Source organism: Phlebotomus papatasi, chromosome 1, assembly GCF_024763615.1.
Source record: "Phlebotomus papatasi isolate M1 chromosome 1, Ppap_2.1, whole genome shotgun sequence".
Classification (NCBI taxonomy): Eukaryota; Metazoa; Arthropoda; class Insecta; order Diptera; family Psychodidae; genus Phlebotomus; species Phlebotomus papatasi.
This window is the reverse complement of record NC_077222.1, coordinates 105,348,462-105,363,857: the sequence shown is the minus strand read 5'-3', so window position 1 is coordinate 105,363,857 and position 15,396 is coordinate 105,348,462. Positions and strand designations below refer to the sequence as shown.

The window sequence follows — 15,396 nt, the reverse complement described above, 5'->3', positions numbered from 1 at the left end:
GTGAATTATAAACTCACTGGGGACCTATTTTCCATTAAGCTATCATTTCTACACATAACTTTACTTTAGGAGAAAACTTGAACTAACAAATATTTTGAAATTGTTATAAGTAAATAAATTGAATTAAAATTATTATGTGCATTTATTAAATTTCTGTAAAATTAAGATATTCAGTTCGAGTCCTAAAGTCATTATCGTTGTGTATGCCCGTTAACAGCCAGACTCATAGGCGGATTGTTGACATCAAGACGATTTGCGGAAGTTGTACGATTCGCAAAGGTAAGTTTTATGTGTTAACTGAGAGTCAAAGTGTTTCAGACGTAAAAAGTAGATTGAAAAAATTATATAAAGAGGTGAAAAATGGTGCAAAAGTTTACTTGCTGAATAGGGGAAATTGCATAAAAATTTAATCATTATGAAGATTGGAACCGTGCCTCCAGTGGGTCAGGCCAGTGGGTCCAGGGGCCTCGAGTGGGTCAGTGGATAGAGTAGTAGCTCTATGACTGCGAGGTCTGGAGTTCAAAGCTGAGCAGCAGCAGAAAAAGATTTCTCATGCCATATCGGCTTTGAATTCGTCCAGTGAATGAATGAATAGTAATGTCAATGGTGCATATTGACAAAAAAGTGAACCGCCTAAACAATAGAGGCTGGTACAAAATCGAGTTTCGACATGAATGCGGTACTTCAGTCGATACAAATATTCGCTGTCACTGATCCCAAACACACACCGAGAAGGGATGCTGTGACATAGTAACGGCACTGACTGCTCACAGAGCTGTGATATAGAGCGGCTACCCGTATCGGGGGATAAGATAGAATAGGAGTGGGGAAGCATAAGGGGCCCAATTGGTGGCCTGGATGCATCGGAATATCCGAAATGGAGAACTGACCCCTGGCAAAATCTTATCTTATCTTATCTCTTACTTGCTGAATAGGGGAAATTGCATAAAAATTTAATCATTATGAAGATTGGAACCGTGCAATGCTTGGGCACTTTCCCCTACTACAAATTGATACTTGCTTTGTGTCAATAAATTTAATTTCTGGAGATCAATGGAAAGCTTCACCAAAGTCCAAGCCAGATCACAGCAAATATATTTTCATAGTAACGCTATAGGTTAGAACATTGAGGAATATTAATAACCTTATAAAATATTGTTTTCTTGGGTCAAACACCTCGGAAAACCAGATTTCTGGAATGTTTTTTGATAGAATTTAAGGGAAAATCGTTAATCACACTCAAAATATTCAAGAACATAAAAAGAAAGAAAAAAAAGAACATAATATATTCATGTATGGTGGGAGATATACCGGATACTTATAAAGAGAAATTTTTAGGCCTAAAAATCAGTCGAGTCTCAATCTTGACTTCATCAATATCATGGCTAGAAAAGAATTTCTGTTATTATTTTGTGGTTTCTTAACAGTGAGTGCATTAACTATTGATTCGACGACTATTGCTATTGATAGTGAAGATGAAGTAAAAAGTTAGTACTTGCGGAATATCTCTGAATCTAACATGTTGCGCAAATTATTAAAAAAAAAATAACTTTTCTAGGAGTGGAAAATGAAACGATCACTGATCTTGATGGATTGAAACATGGAGGATATCGCTGTTCTTTGCACGAAGAATATCTCAAATGTGGACCTCCTTGTGAACTCGATTGCACAAATCTCGGAAAGCCCTGCAACGTTAAAACGTGTCGACCTGGATGTTACTGTCGGCCAGGATATGTAAGAGAATATCCCGGGGGAAAGTGTGTATCGCAGAAGAAGTGTGACAGTGAGTAATTGTAGTGTTCATCCAAAAATAATTATTTGTCAGTGAAATATTTGCATAAGTTACGTAATGGCTAAACCTAAGGGTTCAAAATTCGGGCTAATCCTCGAGAATATTTAGCCTGCAAAATTTAGCAGAAAAGGATTAGATAGAGAAAAATATGGAAAGGATCTCTAATCGATGATCCTAATGATCAAGTATCAGCCTAAGTCTATTTGGACCTTAACGAATCGGGAGGAGGAACGTAATTTAGTAGTCCAAGCATTCTGTGAAGTTAAATACCTTGTCAACTGTACTTGGTTTTGTAAAGAAACTTATGGATTTCAACCTCTGATTTTAAATAATCCATATAAAGACAAGTATAACCAAAAGGGCTCATTTATAGCTATGTAATACAAATTTGAAGTTGGAATTTGGAATGCAACGTAGAAATTGTATTACATCTTTGAAATTGCAATACAACGATTTCAACGTTGTATTCCAACTTCCAACTTCAAAGATGTATTACAATTTAAAAAATGTATTCCAACTTCAAAGTTGTATTACATAGCCATAAATGGGTACTAAATGGTTATACATAAAGATGTTGGCTTTTTACTGTCGGTATTCTGAAAAACAAATTTTGCTTCTTATTAGGAAAAATTTAGTAAAAATGGCTAGAATAATGGAAGAATGGTGCTATGAATTAACCGAGGTGGTTGTCCGAGACTAATGCCCTAGACACACTTACAACTTAAGCCGAGAGACGACTTAGTGGAAAATTATGGAAATGCACTTTAACCATTTTCTCTAATATAATTACACTAAGCCGTTTCTCGGCTAATCCTCATGTCTGTCAAGGCCATTAATCTCAGAATTCAAGCAGATTTGTTATCTGCTCTGAAAACTCTGTAAACTTTCTGGATCTGCTGACCAAAAACAAAAAGGGTTTTGCTGAGATTGTTTATAATATCTGCTTTTGCAGTCCGAGGTGAAATGCGACCTTGCCAGATCCGGTGGCAGCCAAAATCTCGAACTCCAAAATCCTGAAAATGCCAAAATCCCGAAAGCCAAAATCCCGAATTTTTAAAATCCTGAAAGGGATGAAATTATATAAGAGGAAAATGTTATGATAATTTTCCAAAACACAGAAGATTTCCCTTTGCCTCCAGCAAGCGCGAGTCAAATCGTGGGAGAGATGCTCAGCCCTTATAGTAGGGGAGACTGGGGCAAAAAGTCACAAATCCAAAAATTCAAAATTCAATATCTTCCAAGGTGAAAAAAAATAGCGGCTCAAATTTTTTTCTATAGATAGCCTCCATAGATCTTCTTCAAAATCGTAAGTTTCTTAGAATTCTAACAAGGAATTTAGAAAATAAAAAATACCGAAATTTTTAGCCCCATTCTTGAAATATTTTCCTTGCAGAAGATAACAATTACTACCTACTTATTTTCCTAAATTGATGCACTGGTGAATATTTTCTAAATAATTTGGATTTTTTGAATACGAATCCGCTATCTATTTTTGAATTTCAGATCTTTTCTCCAGAAATCCTTTTATTAAAAATGGCTCCTTGGGGTAAAAAGTAACAAAAGGTATAGAGCAAAAAGTAACAAAAAAGCGAAGCAATTTCTGATGTCTCACGGCGAAAAGAAACGTCATTATGATGTCTCGCCGCTTGTTGTTTGCATTGGTCAAACGATTTGCAGTCTTTTGTGCGTTTTTTTTTTCCTAAAATAGCTTGAAAAGCGCTTTTCTCGTTTTCTCACTTTTCTCACAGAGAAAACAGTGTTTTACAAAGGTGTAGATGAATAAATTTTCCATGAAGGTATATTTTCTAGGTATATTTTCAAATTTACGGACGCCTGTAATGAAGCGATTCAAAATATGATAATACCCAATGTCTGGTACTATTTGCCAAAGCATTTTTGAGAATAGTCACAAAATTACCTTTTAGAAATTGGCTCGATAAACGTATTTCCTTACAAAATAGAGGAAAATTACTTTGAAAAAATTGTAGAGCGGTAAATTTCCTATAAAACTGCGCTAATTACAAATTTTTGAAGCGCTCGAGTAGCTTGCAAAAAAATAAAATATTCGTTTTGTAACTTTTTGCCCCAGTGAGCAGAGCTGTAATCAAAAATGCCTCAACTTGACTATATTTTCCGTGTTTATGAAGCAATTTCGATGAAATTTTTGTCTGAGATCGCGATTTTTCTAAAAATGGGTTTCATCCGTCCCAACTTCACATCAGTGTACCCTGGCCCTTACTAACATCCAAATTGACCGAACTGTTTCTCTAATGTCCATTAACCGATTTTAATAAACTGTCTTCTCTTTTGTTGTACTCAAAATATTGAAAGTAAAAATGACAATGGTAGCTAAGATTCTTTATGGGGGACCTCGTAATGCGTGCAAATCGAAGTGCTTGTAACTACACTGAGAAAAAAAAGAGGGTGCAATTAGCTTTTTTTCCTTCAAACTTTAATTTTTAGGTGTAAAAATATATCAACATTTTTTAATGTTAATTTTACACCTTTCTAAGATTAAAATTAACATGAAAAAGGGTAAATTTAACTCCCAATACACCTTAAAAGGGTAATATTTACACCGATTTCGGATAAATAATGCAGGGTAAAATTAACATTTCCTGAATGCTATTTTAACTTTTTCGGATTTCTCTCACTCAGTGTAGGAATTCGTGAAAATTCCATTTTTGAATTGCGTCGAGCCAATTTTATTCGTTTCAGTGGCCATGCAAAGAACATTTTAAAAAAGAAAAAAAAACACAGTTCGATAGAATTATAAAAATTAAAATTCGAAAAAAAAGCTGGAAAGTGAATTTGCAATATTGAAGGTTGTTATCTGTGGTTCACATATTTATAGCTGAAAAGAACAATATTATATTGCACAAGTTTATATTAATCTGAAATTCTCAGTAATGTCATTCAATAGTAACTACAGATAGCATGATTTTTTAACGAACTTATAGACAAAAGCCAAAACATAATCATTCTTATTAAGCAGAGATTCCAAATTAATCTCATTTACTATTCCACCAAAACGAAAAAAATCTTTAAAGTCTTGAGTTGTGGAAAAACTGGTATTAATGTCTAACAGAATGATATTTTATTAGAAGAATAAGATAGAGAGGAGAAAAATCATAATGATATAAAGAGGACATTGACATAAGATATTTACAAGACATAGAAGAAATAGTCAACACTATTATTGCGCTTTCGTTCCTTCCATCATCTAGTATCACAAAAGAATTTTTGGTAGTTTTCAGCCTTTATATATAAAATAATAAATAAAATGGATGACAAATAAATACACTTCAATGATTTAAATATTAAATTTGGTGTACTTACCTTTGAAAGTATACATTTTTGGATTATTTTTTAACAAAAACAAGAAAAGCTTTTAAGGTTTAATGCACTGACATTGACAATCTTTTCCTCCGCGTGAGGGCACTACTTTCCACCGTGAGTGGCGCTGCGAGCGCTGACGTGTTGTCAATTTTCAATTCGCGAGCTTTAAGTCGACTTCAAACAAATTTTCAAAGCAGCATTATTCATATGGATGGACCATAAACAATTCGAAATAAACAATTTGTCGGGATTAGTAATCAAATGGTTACTTACGTGTCACCGCTGTTGTTGTCGACTTCTCCATTACAGCCAGAAGCTCTAGAAAAAGAGACAGAGTTTTCCCTTTATATATAGCGAATTATGTTTGGAAAGAAATTAATCATTGAAATGAATTTAAACTTAAATCTAATAAAGTTTGAAATGTGGAAAACGGAACGTTTTGCAGAATACGACTCTGGGGGGGTCGAATGGGTCCAGTACAAAGCATTAAAGAATTAATTTTCAACTAAGGGAAGAGCTCTTAATTTAGGACTGTTTCTAAATCTGGACACTTTGAGGGTAGACTTGGACACTTAAAATAAATTGATTGAAATTATAGATGTTTATTCCAATATTTGTCAAATAATGAATTCTATCTAAATACTTGTTCTTTTTGGAAGATTTTAACACTAAATACGTTAAACTTTGAATATGATTTGAGTTGAAATTACTCTATTGAAAATTCAGTGTAAGCAATTGCTTACGAGAAATACGACAGAACTTCGTGTTTACTTCAGTCTTGTAAAGCTGTGGTGAAGTATTACTAATTTCTCTGCGATATTTTTGAGTGTTATTATTACATATTCATTGAAAATTGTGTTGATTCACGTTAATGGTGATTCGTACATTTGACTAAAAGTGAGATTTTCATTGTGAATTACATTTTTCGTGTGAAAAATGGGAAATTTTCTAACAGATTCACCAGTGAGGTGATACTCCTTATTTTGGATAGGTGTTTCTTATCTCGAAATTTCGTGAAGTTTTAGCTTTTGTGATGACTAGGTTGGATAAATGCCTGGAGAAAAAAAGGAGCATCATTTTTGCGAAAGGGATGCAGTGAGAAAAGCCTTAAAATGCTCCCGGAAAGGCCAGGGTGTGCGCGAATCCGCGCTTACTTTAAGTACCGAAGTCAACTCACTTTAATGAATGATATGGAAAGTTTTCGGGCTTTTTGTGACATTCTACGGTTCCCTTCCACGAACAAGAATAAGACTTAGTAAGATTGGTTCCTGAAATATAGAACAATGAGTATCCCATTGAGGCAGATTAGCTTCCAAAATTACAAGCAAAGTGTCCAAATTTGCAACCAAGGTGTCCAAAATTAATGTCAAATTCACCTCTACATATCAATTCATTTTTAAAAATATTAAGACTGATTTCAGTAAAACCAAAGTCAATTAACAGATTGCCAAGATTCTAAACAACCCTTATAAAAAGTGAGTAACAAAAAAATCGATTAGCATTGAATGAATCTTCAAACTTAATATATTGATGCTTATAAGAACTCTTGAGAGCACTCAATGGGGCAAGCTGTAGAGCACTTGCTCTATGATGCAAGTGTCCCGGGTTCGAATCCCCTTTAGGTCACCAGGAATTTTTCTGGCGTTAAAGGTGTTCGGATTGCATTCAGTGAGCTTCACTGCACTAGATTCCACGGGCATGGGACTGACAACCTCATCCCGTACAAGAAAAAATAATAATACATGTCTAGAAATCCCCTTGCGGGAAGGCCTTGTTTCTTCATGGAATGTTGTGCCAGCATTATTATTATAAGAACCCTGTACAAACTTATGAGCCCTTCCTCTAATTAGGCTTTAAAATCGTTGGAAGGAAACGTTTTCGTATGAAATTTCATCGAATAATTCCATCGAGCGCAGATCAGTTGAAAAAAAGCAGCGATTTGAGCTTATTTGTGCTGAGCCGATCAGCAAAAATATGCTGACTGGTTAGCAGTTCTCGAACAAGAGGTGCTAACCAAACATACAGAAATAGCAATATCTTGCGAGTGTCGTTATAGGTCTAGCAGAAATCAGTTGAAAATAGATGTTTTCAGCTGAATTGAAATCGGTAAGCATCGTTAGCATTCGCTGGTCGCTGGGTATAGGACATTAAGTCTTTTTAGTCACAACGACCTCTATTATACTAAAGCAATTATGAATGGTGTTTCATTATGAGACGAACTATCTTAGGTTAAGTGTTCTGAAAACACTCTAAGCTTCAAAATTTTCAGGGCCATCTTGTCCAAAGCACGAAGAGTACCTCTTCTGTGGCGAAGCCCCACTATGCCAAACAACATGTGAAAATTACGGAAGGGCCTGCGAAAAACCGACATCTGGACTCTGTCCTCAAGGTTGCTACTGCAAACATGGTTATGCTCGTCATCCGGATACCAATCAGTGTGTTCATGTCAAGAGTTGCCCCTTATTTGAATACGTTCCACAAAAACCAGATCCAACTACCGAAGAGTCAGTAAAAGCATGTCAAGCGAATGAAGAATTTCTCCAATGTGGACCTGCTTGCCAAGTTGAATGTTCCAATTTGGGCAAAGACTGTCCCAGATCTCATGTCAAATGCACAAGTGGATGCTTCTGCAAACCAGGATACGCCAGGGACGGTGCAGGAGGACCATGTGTTCCACAAAAGAATTGCCCAAGTAATTTTATCATTTTTATCAATTAGAGCATTACAGAATATTTATCTTAAATTTAACACTTTCAGATCCCTATTGTCCCAAAAACGAAGTTTGGTTAGGTTGCGGTCAGGCGCCGGAGTGTCAGGAGACTTGCGATGGCGTGGACCGTGATTGTGAAAGTCGGAAATACCCTAATAATTGTCCAACAGGTTGCTACTGTCGTAAAGGCTATGCTAGACATCCCACAACTGGACTTTGTGTCCGGAAGAGTGAGTGCCCCAAGGAACCTGAATGTGGAAGTCATGAAGAATACCGCGAATGTGGATATCGATGCAAGGAGAAGTGTTATGTAGACAAGAAGGAGTGCAAGTATGAACAGTGCGAGGCAGGATGCTTCTGTCAACACGGATACGCAAGGGTCAATGGAAAATGCCTTCCACAAGATAAATGTGTAAAGAAGTGCCCACCAAATGAGGAATACACCCATTGCGGTAAACGATGCAATGAAGATTGTAACGGTTCCGAAGGATCCTGCAACAACTACGCTTGCGACCAAGGTTGTTTCTGCATCAATGGTTACAAAAGAGTAGCAGGAGTTTGTGTTCCTGTTTCAAACTGTCCTCCCCCTGAATGTTCCGGTCAGAATGAAGTGTATACGGTTTGTGGTAAATCCTGTTTTGAAGACTGCACCAAGTCAAAAGAGGACTGTGTATATGAGGGATGCAAAGAGGGATGTTTCTGTGACAAAGGTTACAAACGAGTTAGAGGTCGCTGTGTACCTGAAGAAGATTGCGAATGTCCCAAATACGAGGAATACAAGTGCGGAACGGATTGTGATGAAGATTGTGGAGCAAGCTCAGTTGACTGTTGGAAGAAGAAGTGCAGCAATCGATGTCACTGCGTAGGAAATTACAAGAGGGTTAACGGAGTATGTCAACCACCTTCTCAATGTCAGTGTCCCAGCAACGAAGAGTACAAGTATGGAAGTAAATGTAGCGAGGGTTGTGGAGCATCTGATAGCTCCTGTTCAAGTGATAAGCATTACTTCGACTGTTTCTGCAAGGACAACTTCAAGAGGGTAAACGGTGTTTGTGTTCCCGATACCAACTGCCCTTGTCCAAAGAACGAGGAATATGTCTACGGAAGTCATTGTGAAGAGGAATGCAGTAGTGGTCCAAGTGACTGTAAGGATTCGGAATGCTACAAAGACTGTTTTTGCCAAGACGGTTACAGGCGAGTCAATGGTTTATGTGTCCCCGACAGTGAATGTTCCTGTGGGAGGAATGAGGAATATGCTAACGGAAACGAATGCTTTGAGGACTGCACTAAAACTGTTGAAGATTGTGTGCTAGAACCTATTTATAAAAGGTGCCAGTGTAAGCATGGTTATAAAAGAATTCTTGGAGTATGTGTTCGGGATACTCTCTGCAAATGCAATGAAAATGAGTCATACAAATACGGTAGTGAATGCGAAGAAAAATGTAGTTTTGGTTCGACAGACTGCTCACAAGAACTATGCTACAAGGGATGCTTCTGCAACGAAGGATATGTCAGGCTCGATGGGAAGTGTGTACCAGGCAGCAATTGCGGATGCGGAGAAAATGAAGAATACGTCAACTCCAATGAATGTTCCGAAGATTGTACGAAAACATGGGACGACTGCAGAGGTGAACCGACTTCTTACGGATGCTATTGTGTCCGAAATTACAAGAGAATTACTGGAAAATGTGTTCCAGATGACATATGTCCTTGTCCAAGAAATGAAGAATTTGGTTTTACAAATGAATGCCTAGAAAGTTGTGCAGGAAATCCGGAATCTTGCAAAGGTTTGAGCACAGAAAACAGATGCAAGTGTAAGGAAGGTTACAAAAGGATACTGGGTATATGCGTAAGAGATCACTTATGTCCTTGCTCGAAAAATGAGGAATACAAATACGGAGACAGATGTCGTGAAAATTGTCAACCAAACTATGATAGCTGTCCACAAGGTGAAACTTTCAAAGGATGCTTCTGCAAAGATGGATACGTAAGAGTCAACGGTACCTGCCAACCATTTGATAATTGCGTGTGCAATGAGAATGAGGAATACTCTTATTCAAATCAGTGCCTTGAAAAATGCGAAGGTAACCCCGACACATGTGTAGATTTACCAGTACACGCTGGCTGTTACTGTGCACCAGGATTCAGAAGAGACAACAAAGGTAAATGTGTGTCTGATTCACACTGTCCATGCAAAGCAAATGAAAAGTACAAGTATAGCAGTAAATGCAATGAAAAGTGCGTCACCGGAAACCTTGATTGTTCACAAGAGCTATGCTACAAAGGATGCTTCTGTGATGATGGCTATGTAAGAGTCAATGGAAAATGTGTCTCTGGAAGTAATTGCAAATGTGGAGATAATGAAGCGTATCAAAATAATAACGAATGCAACGAAGACTGTAGTAAAACTTGGGATGATTGCAGGTCTGAACCATCATCTTTCGGATGTTACTGTATTCGAAACTACAAGAGAATTGATGGTAAATGCGCTCCAGATGACAAATGTCCATGCCCAGATAACGAGGAATTCGGGTTTACCAATGAGTGTCTAGAAAGTTGCGAAGGAAATACAGTCGTTTGCGATGGTCAGAATACTGTAAACAGATGCAAATGTAAGGATGGCTACAAGAGAATTTTAGGGGTATGTGTAAAAGATAGTGCATGCCCCTGTCCTGACAGAAATGCGGAATACAAACACGGAAAACCATGTGAATACGAATGTGAACCACCAGGCGATTGCTCTGATCAAGAGTGCTATAGGGCTTGTTATTGTAAGGATGGATATAAGCTTGTTGATGGAACCTGTCAAGAGCTAGATAGATGTACCTGCACTGTTCCTAATCAGAGTTACCAAGTGCTAAACCCCTGCCTGGATAGTTGTGCACCAACTACAGAATGTGAGAATGATCCGACTTATTACGGTTGCTTCTGTAACGATGGTTTCAAGTGGGACCCTGTTACTGAACAGTGTTTCAACCAGACAAGTTGTCCATGTCCAGCGAATTCTCAATACAAATTCGGAAAGCCATGCGAATACGAATGCGAAGTACCGTCAGACTGTTCTACTCAAGAATGCTACAAGGATTGCTTCTGTAATGATGGATATAGAATGGTTGACGGAACCTGTCAAGAGCTAGACCGTTGTACCTGCACTGTTCCTAATCAAAGTTACCAAGTGTTGAATCCTTGCCTCGATAGTTGTGCACCAACTACAGAATGTGAGAATGATCCGACTTATTACGGTTGCTTCTGTAACGATGGTTTCAAGTGGGACCCTGTTACTGAACAGTGTTTCAACCAGACAAGTTGTCCATGTCCAGATAATTCTCAATACAAATTCGGAAAGCCATGCGAATACGAATGCGAAGTACCGTCAGACTGTTCTACTCAAGAATGCTACAAGGATTGCTTCTGTAATGATGGATATAGAATGGTTGACGGAACCTGTCAAGAGCTAGATAGATGTACCTGCACTGTTCCTAATCAGAGTTACCAAGTGCTAAACCCCTGCCTGGATAGTTGTGCACCAACTACAGAATGTGAGAATGATCCGACTTATTACGGTTGCTTCTGTAACGATGGTTTCAAGTGGGACCCTGTTACTGAACAGTGTTTCAACCAGACAAGTTGTCCATGTCCAGCGAATTCTCAATACAAATTCGGAAAGCCATGCGAATACGAATGCGAAGTACCGTCAGACTGTTCTACTCAAGAATGCTACAAGGATTGCTTCTGTAATGATGGATATAGAATGGTTGACGGAACCTGTCAAGAGCTAGACCGTTGTACCTGCACTGTTCCTAATCAAAGTTACCAAGTGTTGAATCCTTGCCTCGATAGTTGTGCACCAACTACAGAATGTGAGAATGATCCGACTTATTACGGTTGCTTCTGTAACGATGGTTTCAAGTGGGACCCTGTTACTGAACAGTGTTTCAACCAGACAAGTTGTCCATGTCCAGATAATTCTCAATACAAATTCGGAAAGCCATGCGAATACGAATGCGAAGTACCGTCAGACTGTTCTACTCAAGAATGCTACAAGGATTGCTTCTGTAATGATGGATATAGAATGGTTGACGGAACCTGTCAAGAGCTAGAGAGTTGTACCTGCACTGTTCCTAATCAGAGTTACCAAGTGTTGAATCCTTGCCTTGATAGTTGTGCACCAACTACAGAATGTGAGAATGATCCGACTTATTACGGTTGCTTCTGTAACGATGGTTTCAAGTGGGACCCTGTTACTGAACAGTGTTTCAACCAGACAAGTTGTCCATGTCCAGATAATTCTCAATACAAATTCGGAAAGCCATGCGAATACGAATGCGAAGTACCGTCAGACTGTTCTACTCAAGAATGCTACAAGGATTGCTTCTGTAATGATGGATATAGAATGGTTGACGGAACCTGTCAAGAGCTAGACCGTTGTACCTGCACTGTTCCTAATCAAAGTTACCAAGTGTTGAATCCTTGCCTCGATAGTTGTGCACCAACTACAGAATGTGAGAATGATCCGACTTATTACGGTTGCTTCTGTAACGATGGTTTCAAGTGGGACCCTGTTACTGAACAGTGTTTCAACCAGACAAGTTGTCCATGTCCAGATAATTCTCAATACAAATTCGGAAAGCCATGCGAATACGAATGCGAAGTACCGTCAGACTGTTCTACTCAAGAATGCTACAAGGATTGCTTCTGTAATGATGGATATAGAATGGTTGACGGAACCTGTCAAGAGCTAGAGAGTTGTACCTGCACTGTTCCTAATCAGAGTTACCAAGTGTTGAATCCTTGCCTTGATAGTTGTGCACCAACTACAGAATGTGAGAATGATCCGACTTATTACGGTTGCTTCTGTAACGATGGTTTCAAGTGGGACCCTGTTACTGAACAGTGTTTCAACCAGACAAGTTGTCCATGTCCAGATAATTCTCAATACAAATTCGGAAAGCCATGCGAATACGAATGCGAAGTACCGTCAGACTGTTCTACTCAAGAATGCTACAAGGATTGCTTCTGTAATGATGGATATAGAATGGTTGACGGAACCTGTCAAGAGCTAGAGAGTTGCACCTGCACTGTTCCTAATCAAAGTTACCAAGTGTTGAATCCTTGCCTTGATAGTTGTGCACCAACTACAGAATGTGAGAATGATCCGACTTATTACGGTTGCTTCTGTAACGATGGTTTCAAGTGGGACCCTGTTACTGAACAGTGTTTCAACCAGACAAGTTGTCCATGTCCAGATAATTCTCAATACAAATTCGGAAAGCCATGCGAATACGAATGCGAAGTACCGTCAGACTGTTCTACTCAAGAATGCTACAAGGATTGCTTCTGTAATGATGGATATAGAATGGTTGACGGAACCTGTCAAGAGCTAGAGTTTTGTACCTGCACTGTTCCTAATCAAAGTTACCAAGTGTTGAATCCTTGCCTCGATAGTTGTGAACCAACTACAGAATGTGAGAATGATCCGACTTATTACGGTTGCTTCTGTAACGATGGTTTCAAGTGGGATCCTGTTAATGAAGAATGTGTCGAACAGTCCAATTGTCCATGTCCAGCAAATTCTCAATACAAATTCGGAAAGCCTTGTGAATACGAATGCGAGGTACCATCAAACTGTTCTACTCAAGAATGCTACAAGGATTGCTTCTGCATGGAAGGGTTCAAACTTGTTGATGGAACCTGTCAAGGGGTAGAGCGTTGTACTTGCGATGGTGCGAACGAAGTCTACAGGGTATCTAGTGATTGTGCAGAGTCTTGTGATGTAAATTGTGCAACTTGCGCAGATGTGGCTACAGAACTTGGATGTTATTGTGCACCAGGATACAGAAGGAATGCCGCGGGTGACTGCGTTCTCGAAGAAGATTGTCCATGTACTGGTGATAATGAAATCTACAAAGATGGAAAGACCTGCGAGGAGGAGTGTACGGTAGCCCCGGAATGTGAATTGGAGAGCTGTTGCAAGGGATGTTACTGCAGGAATGGCTATAAGAGAGTCAATGGAATGTGTGTACAAGAGGATAATTGTTCCCCTTGTGGTCCTGATGAAGAATACAGATGTGGAAGGGGTTGCGAAGACGAATGTGGTTTGTTGGATATTGACCTATGTTTGGAACTACCCTGTACAGATGGATGCTACTGTAAATCTGGATTCTTAAGACTCTTAGGAATTTGTATTAGAGTCGAACTTGGAATTAGTCTGTGTCCCTGTGGACCATTTGCCTCATTCCGGGAAGGTAAGGCTTGCGAGGATGATTGCTCGGTGAACCCTGACGACTGTGCTGCGGACACAACATCACCAACTTCATGGCGTTGTCACTGTGACAATAATGCATGCCTTGTAGGCGGCGTATGTGCTCCAAGAGTGCCCTTACCTTTACCCAGCAAGAAGAAAACCCAGAAACGGCCTGGTATTTCAGCGATAAAACACTAAACTTTTTGGGAAACCCATTTTTTTCTATCACATAATGTTTTTTGAAGAATAAACTTGGACTAACACGTAATATGAAAATTAATGAATAAATAACTTAATATGAAGTTAATTATCAAATATATAAGAAAATGGGAATAAGAACTTTTTTTGTGTTTTACTAGTCTTTCAATTTCGCAAACTATTTCAACTCATTCAATTTTTTGACGTGAGTGGGGAAGTCAGGGTAGTTATTTATGAGTGATGGCCGAAAGAGTACGATGGCAAGTACAAGCTTCCGAGATGTGGTACCGTCAGGCAGTTAAAGGAATTATTCTAAAGATCGAATGAGGAATATAGCTGTTCGTGAGAAATTAAGGTTCATGATCCCACCTCAGAAAACTACAGGAAATCCTCAAATTTTCTTCTAGGGGAAAATTAAAATTTAATTGCGATTTGTGCGAAGGATCAATCAAGTTTCTGTCTTCGCACACGATTCACGTCATCATTGAGCAAACCAAATTTCAACGAAAATTTTGCACCGGACACTAAAAGTTGCGTATCAGTGTTTAATAGGAACTCTCTAATCTACTTGATTTAACCGGGTTGTACAAGGAATAAAACGTTTTAATGCGAATTTTTCGGAACTTGTCTAAGAGATGTTTTCATGACACTAAAAGCCACCCTTTGGTTTGATTCCATGGGAATTTCAATCTGGAAGCGATAAATCTGGTGAATACCTTTTTGAAAAGTCTAAATATTACAAAATTTTCACTAATTAATAAATTTTTTAAGCTAAAAAGTGACTAAAACCCTGCAAGTGAGAAGATTACACAAGTTCCACAATTCCTCTACGGAGCCGGATATGCTCAAAACCGTCTTTGTATGCGCCGCACTGAAGGTTCTTCTGTCTTCACAGCTACAGGAATTGAGATTCAGCACAGAGATTGAGGTTCGGGGGATGAACAGGCCACAATTTTCACAAAACAGTATCTTCCGAACAATATTTTTTTCCTTCATTGCACATTCAGTTTGTTGAAGCTTGAAAAATATTTTTATATCAAAGATGCAAAATTGCTTTAACAATTACTCAACTGCGGCCTATTTGAGTCAAATTACTTCATGTTTATCAACTTT

General features: G+C 38.4%; 1 protein-coding gene across 1 annotated transcript in view; it reads left to right on the top strand.

Moving 5' to 3' along the window:
• The first annotated feature begins 203 nt into the window (after positions 1-203).
• LOC129809836 (uncharacterized) overlaps positions 204-15,396 on the top strand; it is a 53,324-nt gene continuing 38,131 nt past the window's right edge. The window contains exons 1-4 of the mRNA XM_055859963.1: positions 204-279; positions 1,559-1,783; positions 7,401-7,823; positions 7,889-14,260. Coding sequence (XP_055715938.1) covers positions 204-279; positions 1,559-1,783; positions 7,401-7,823; positions 7,889-14,260 — 7,096 coding nt within the window. The remainder of the gene's footprint in view (positions 280-1,558; positions 1,784-7,400; positions 7,824-7,888; positions 14,261-15,396) is intronic.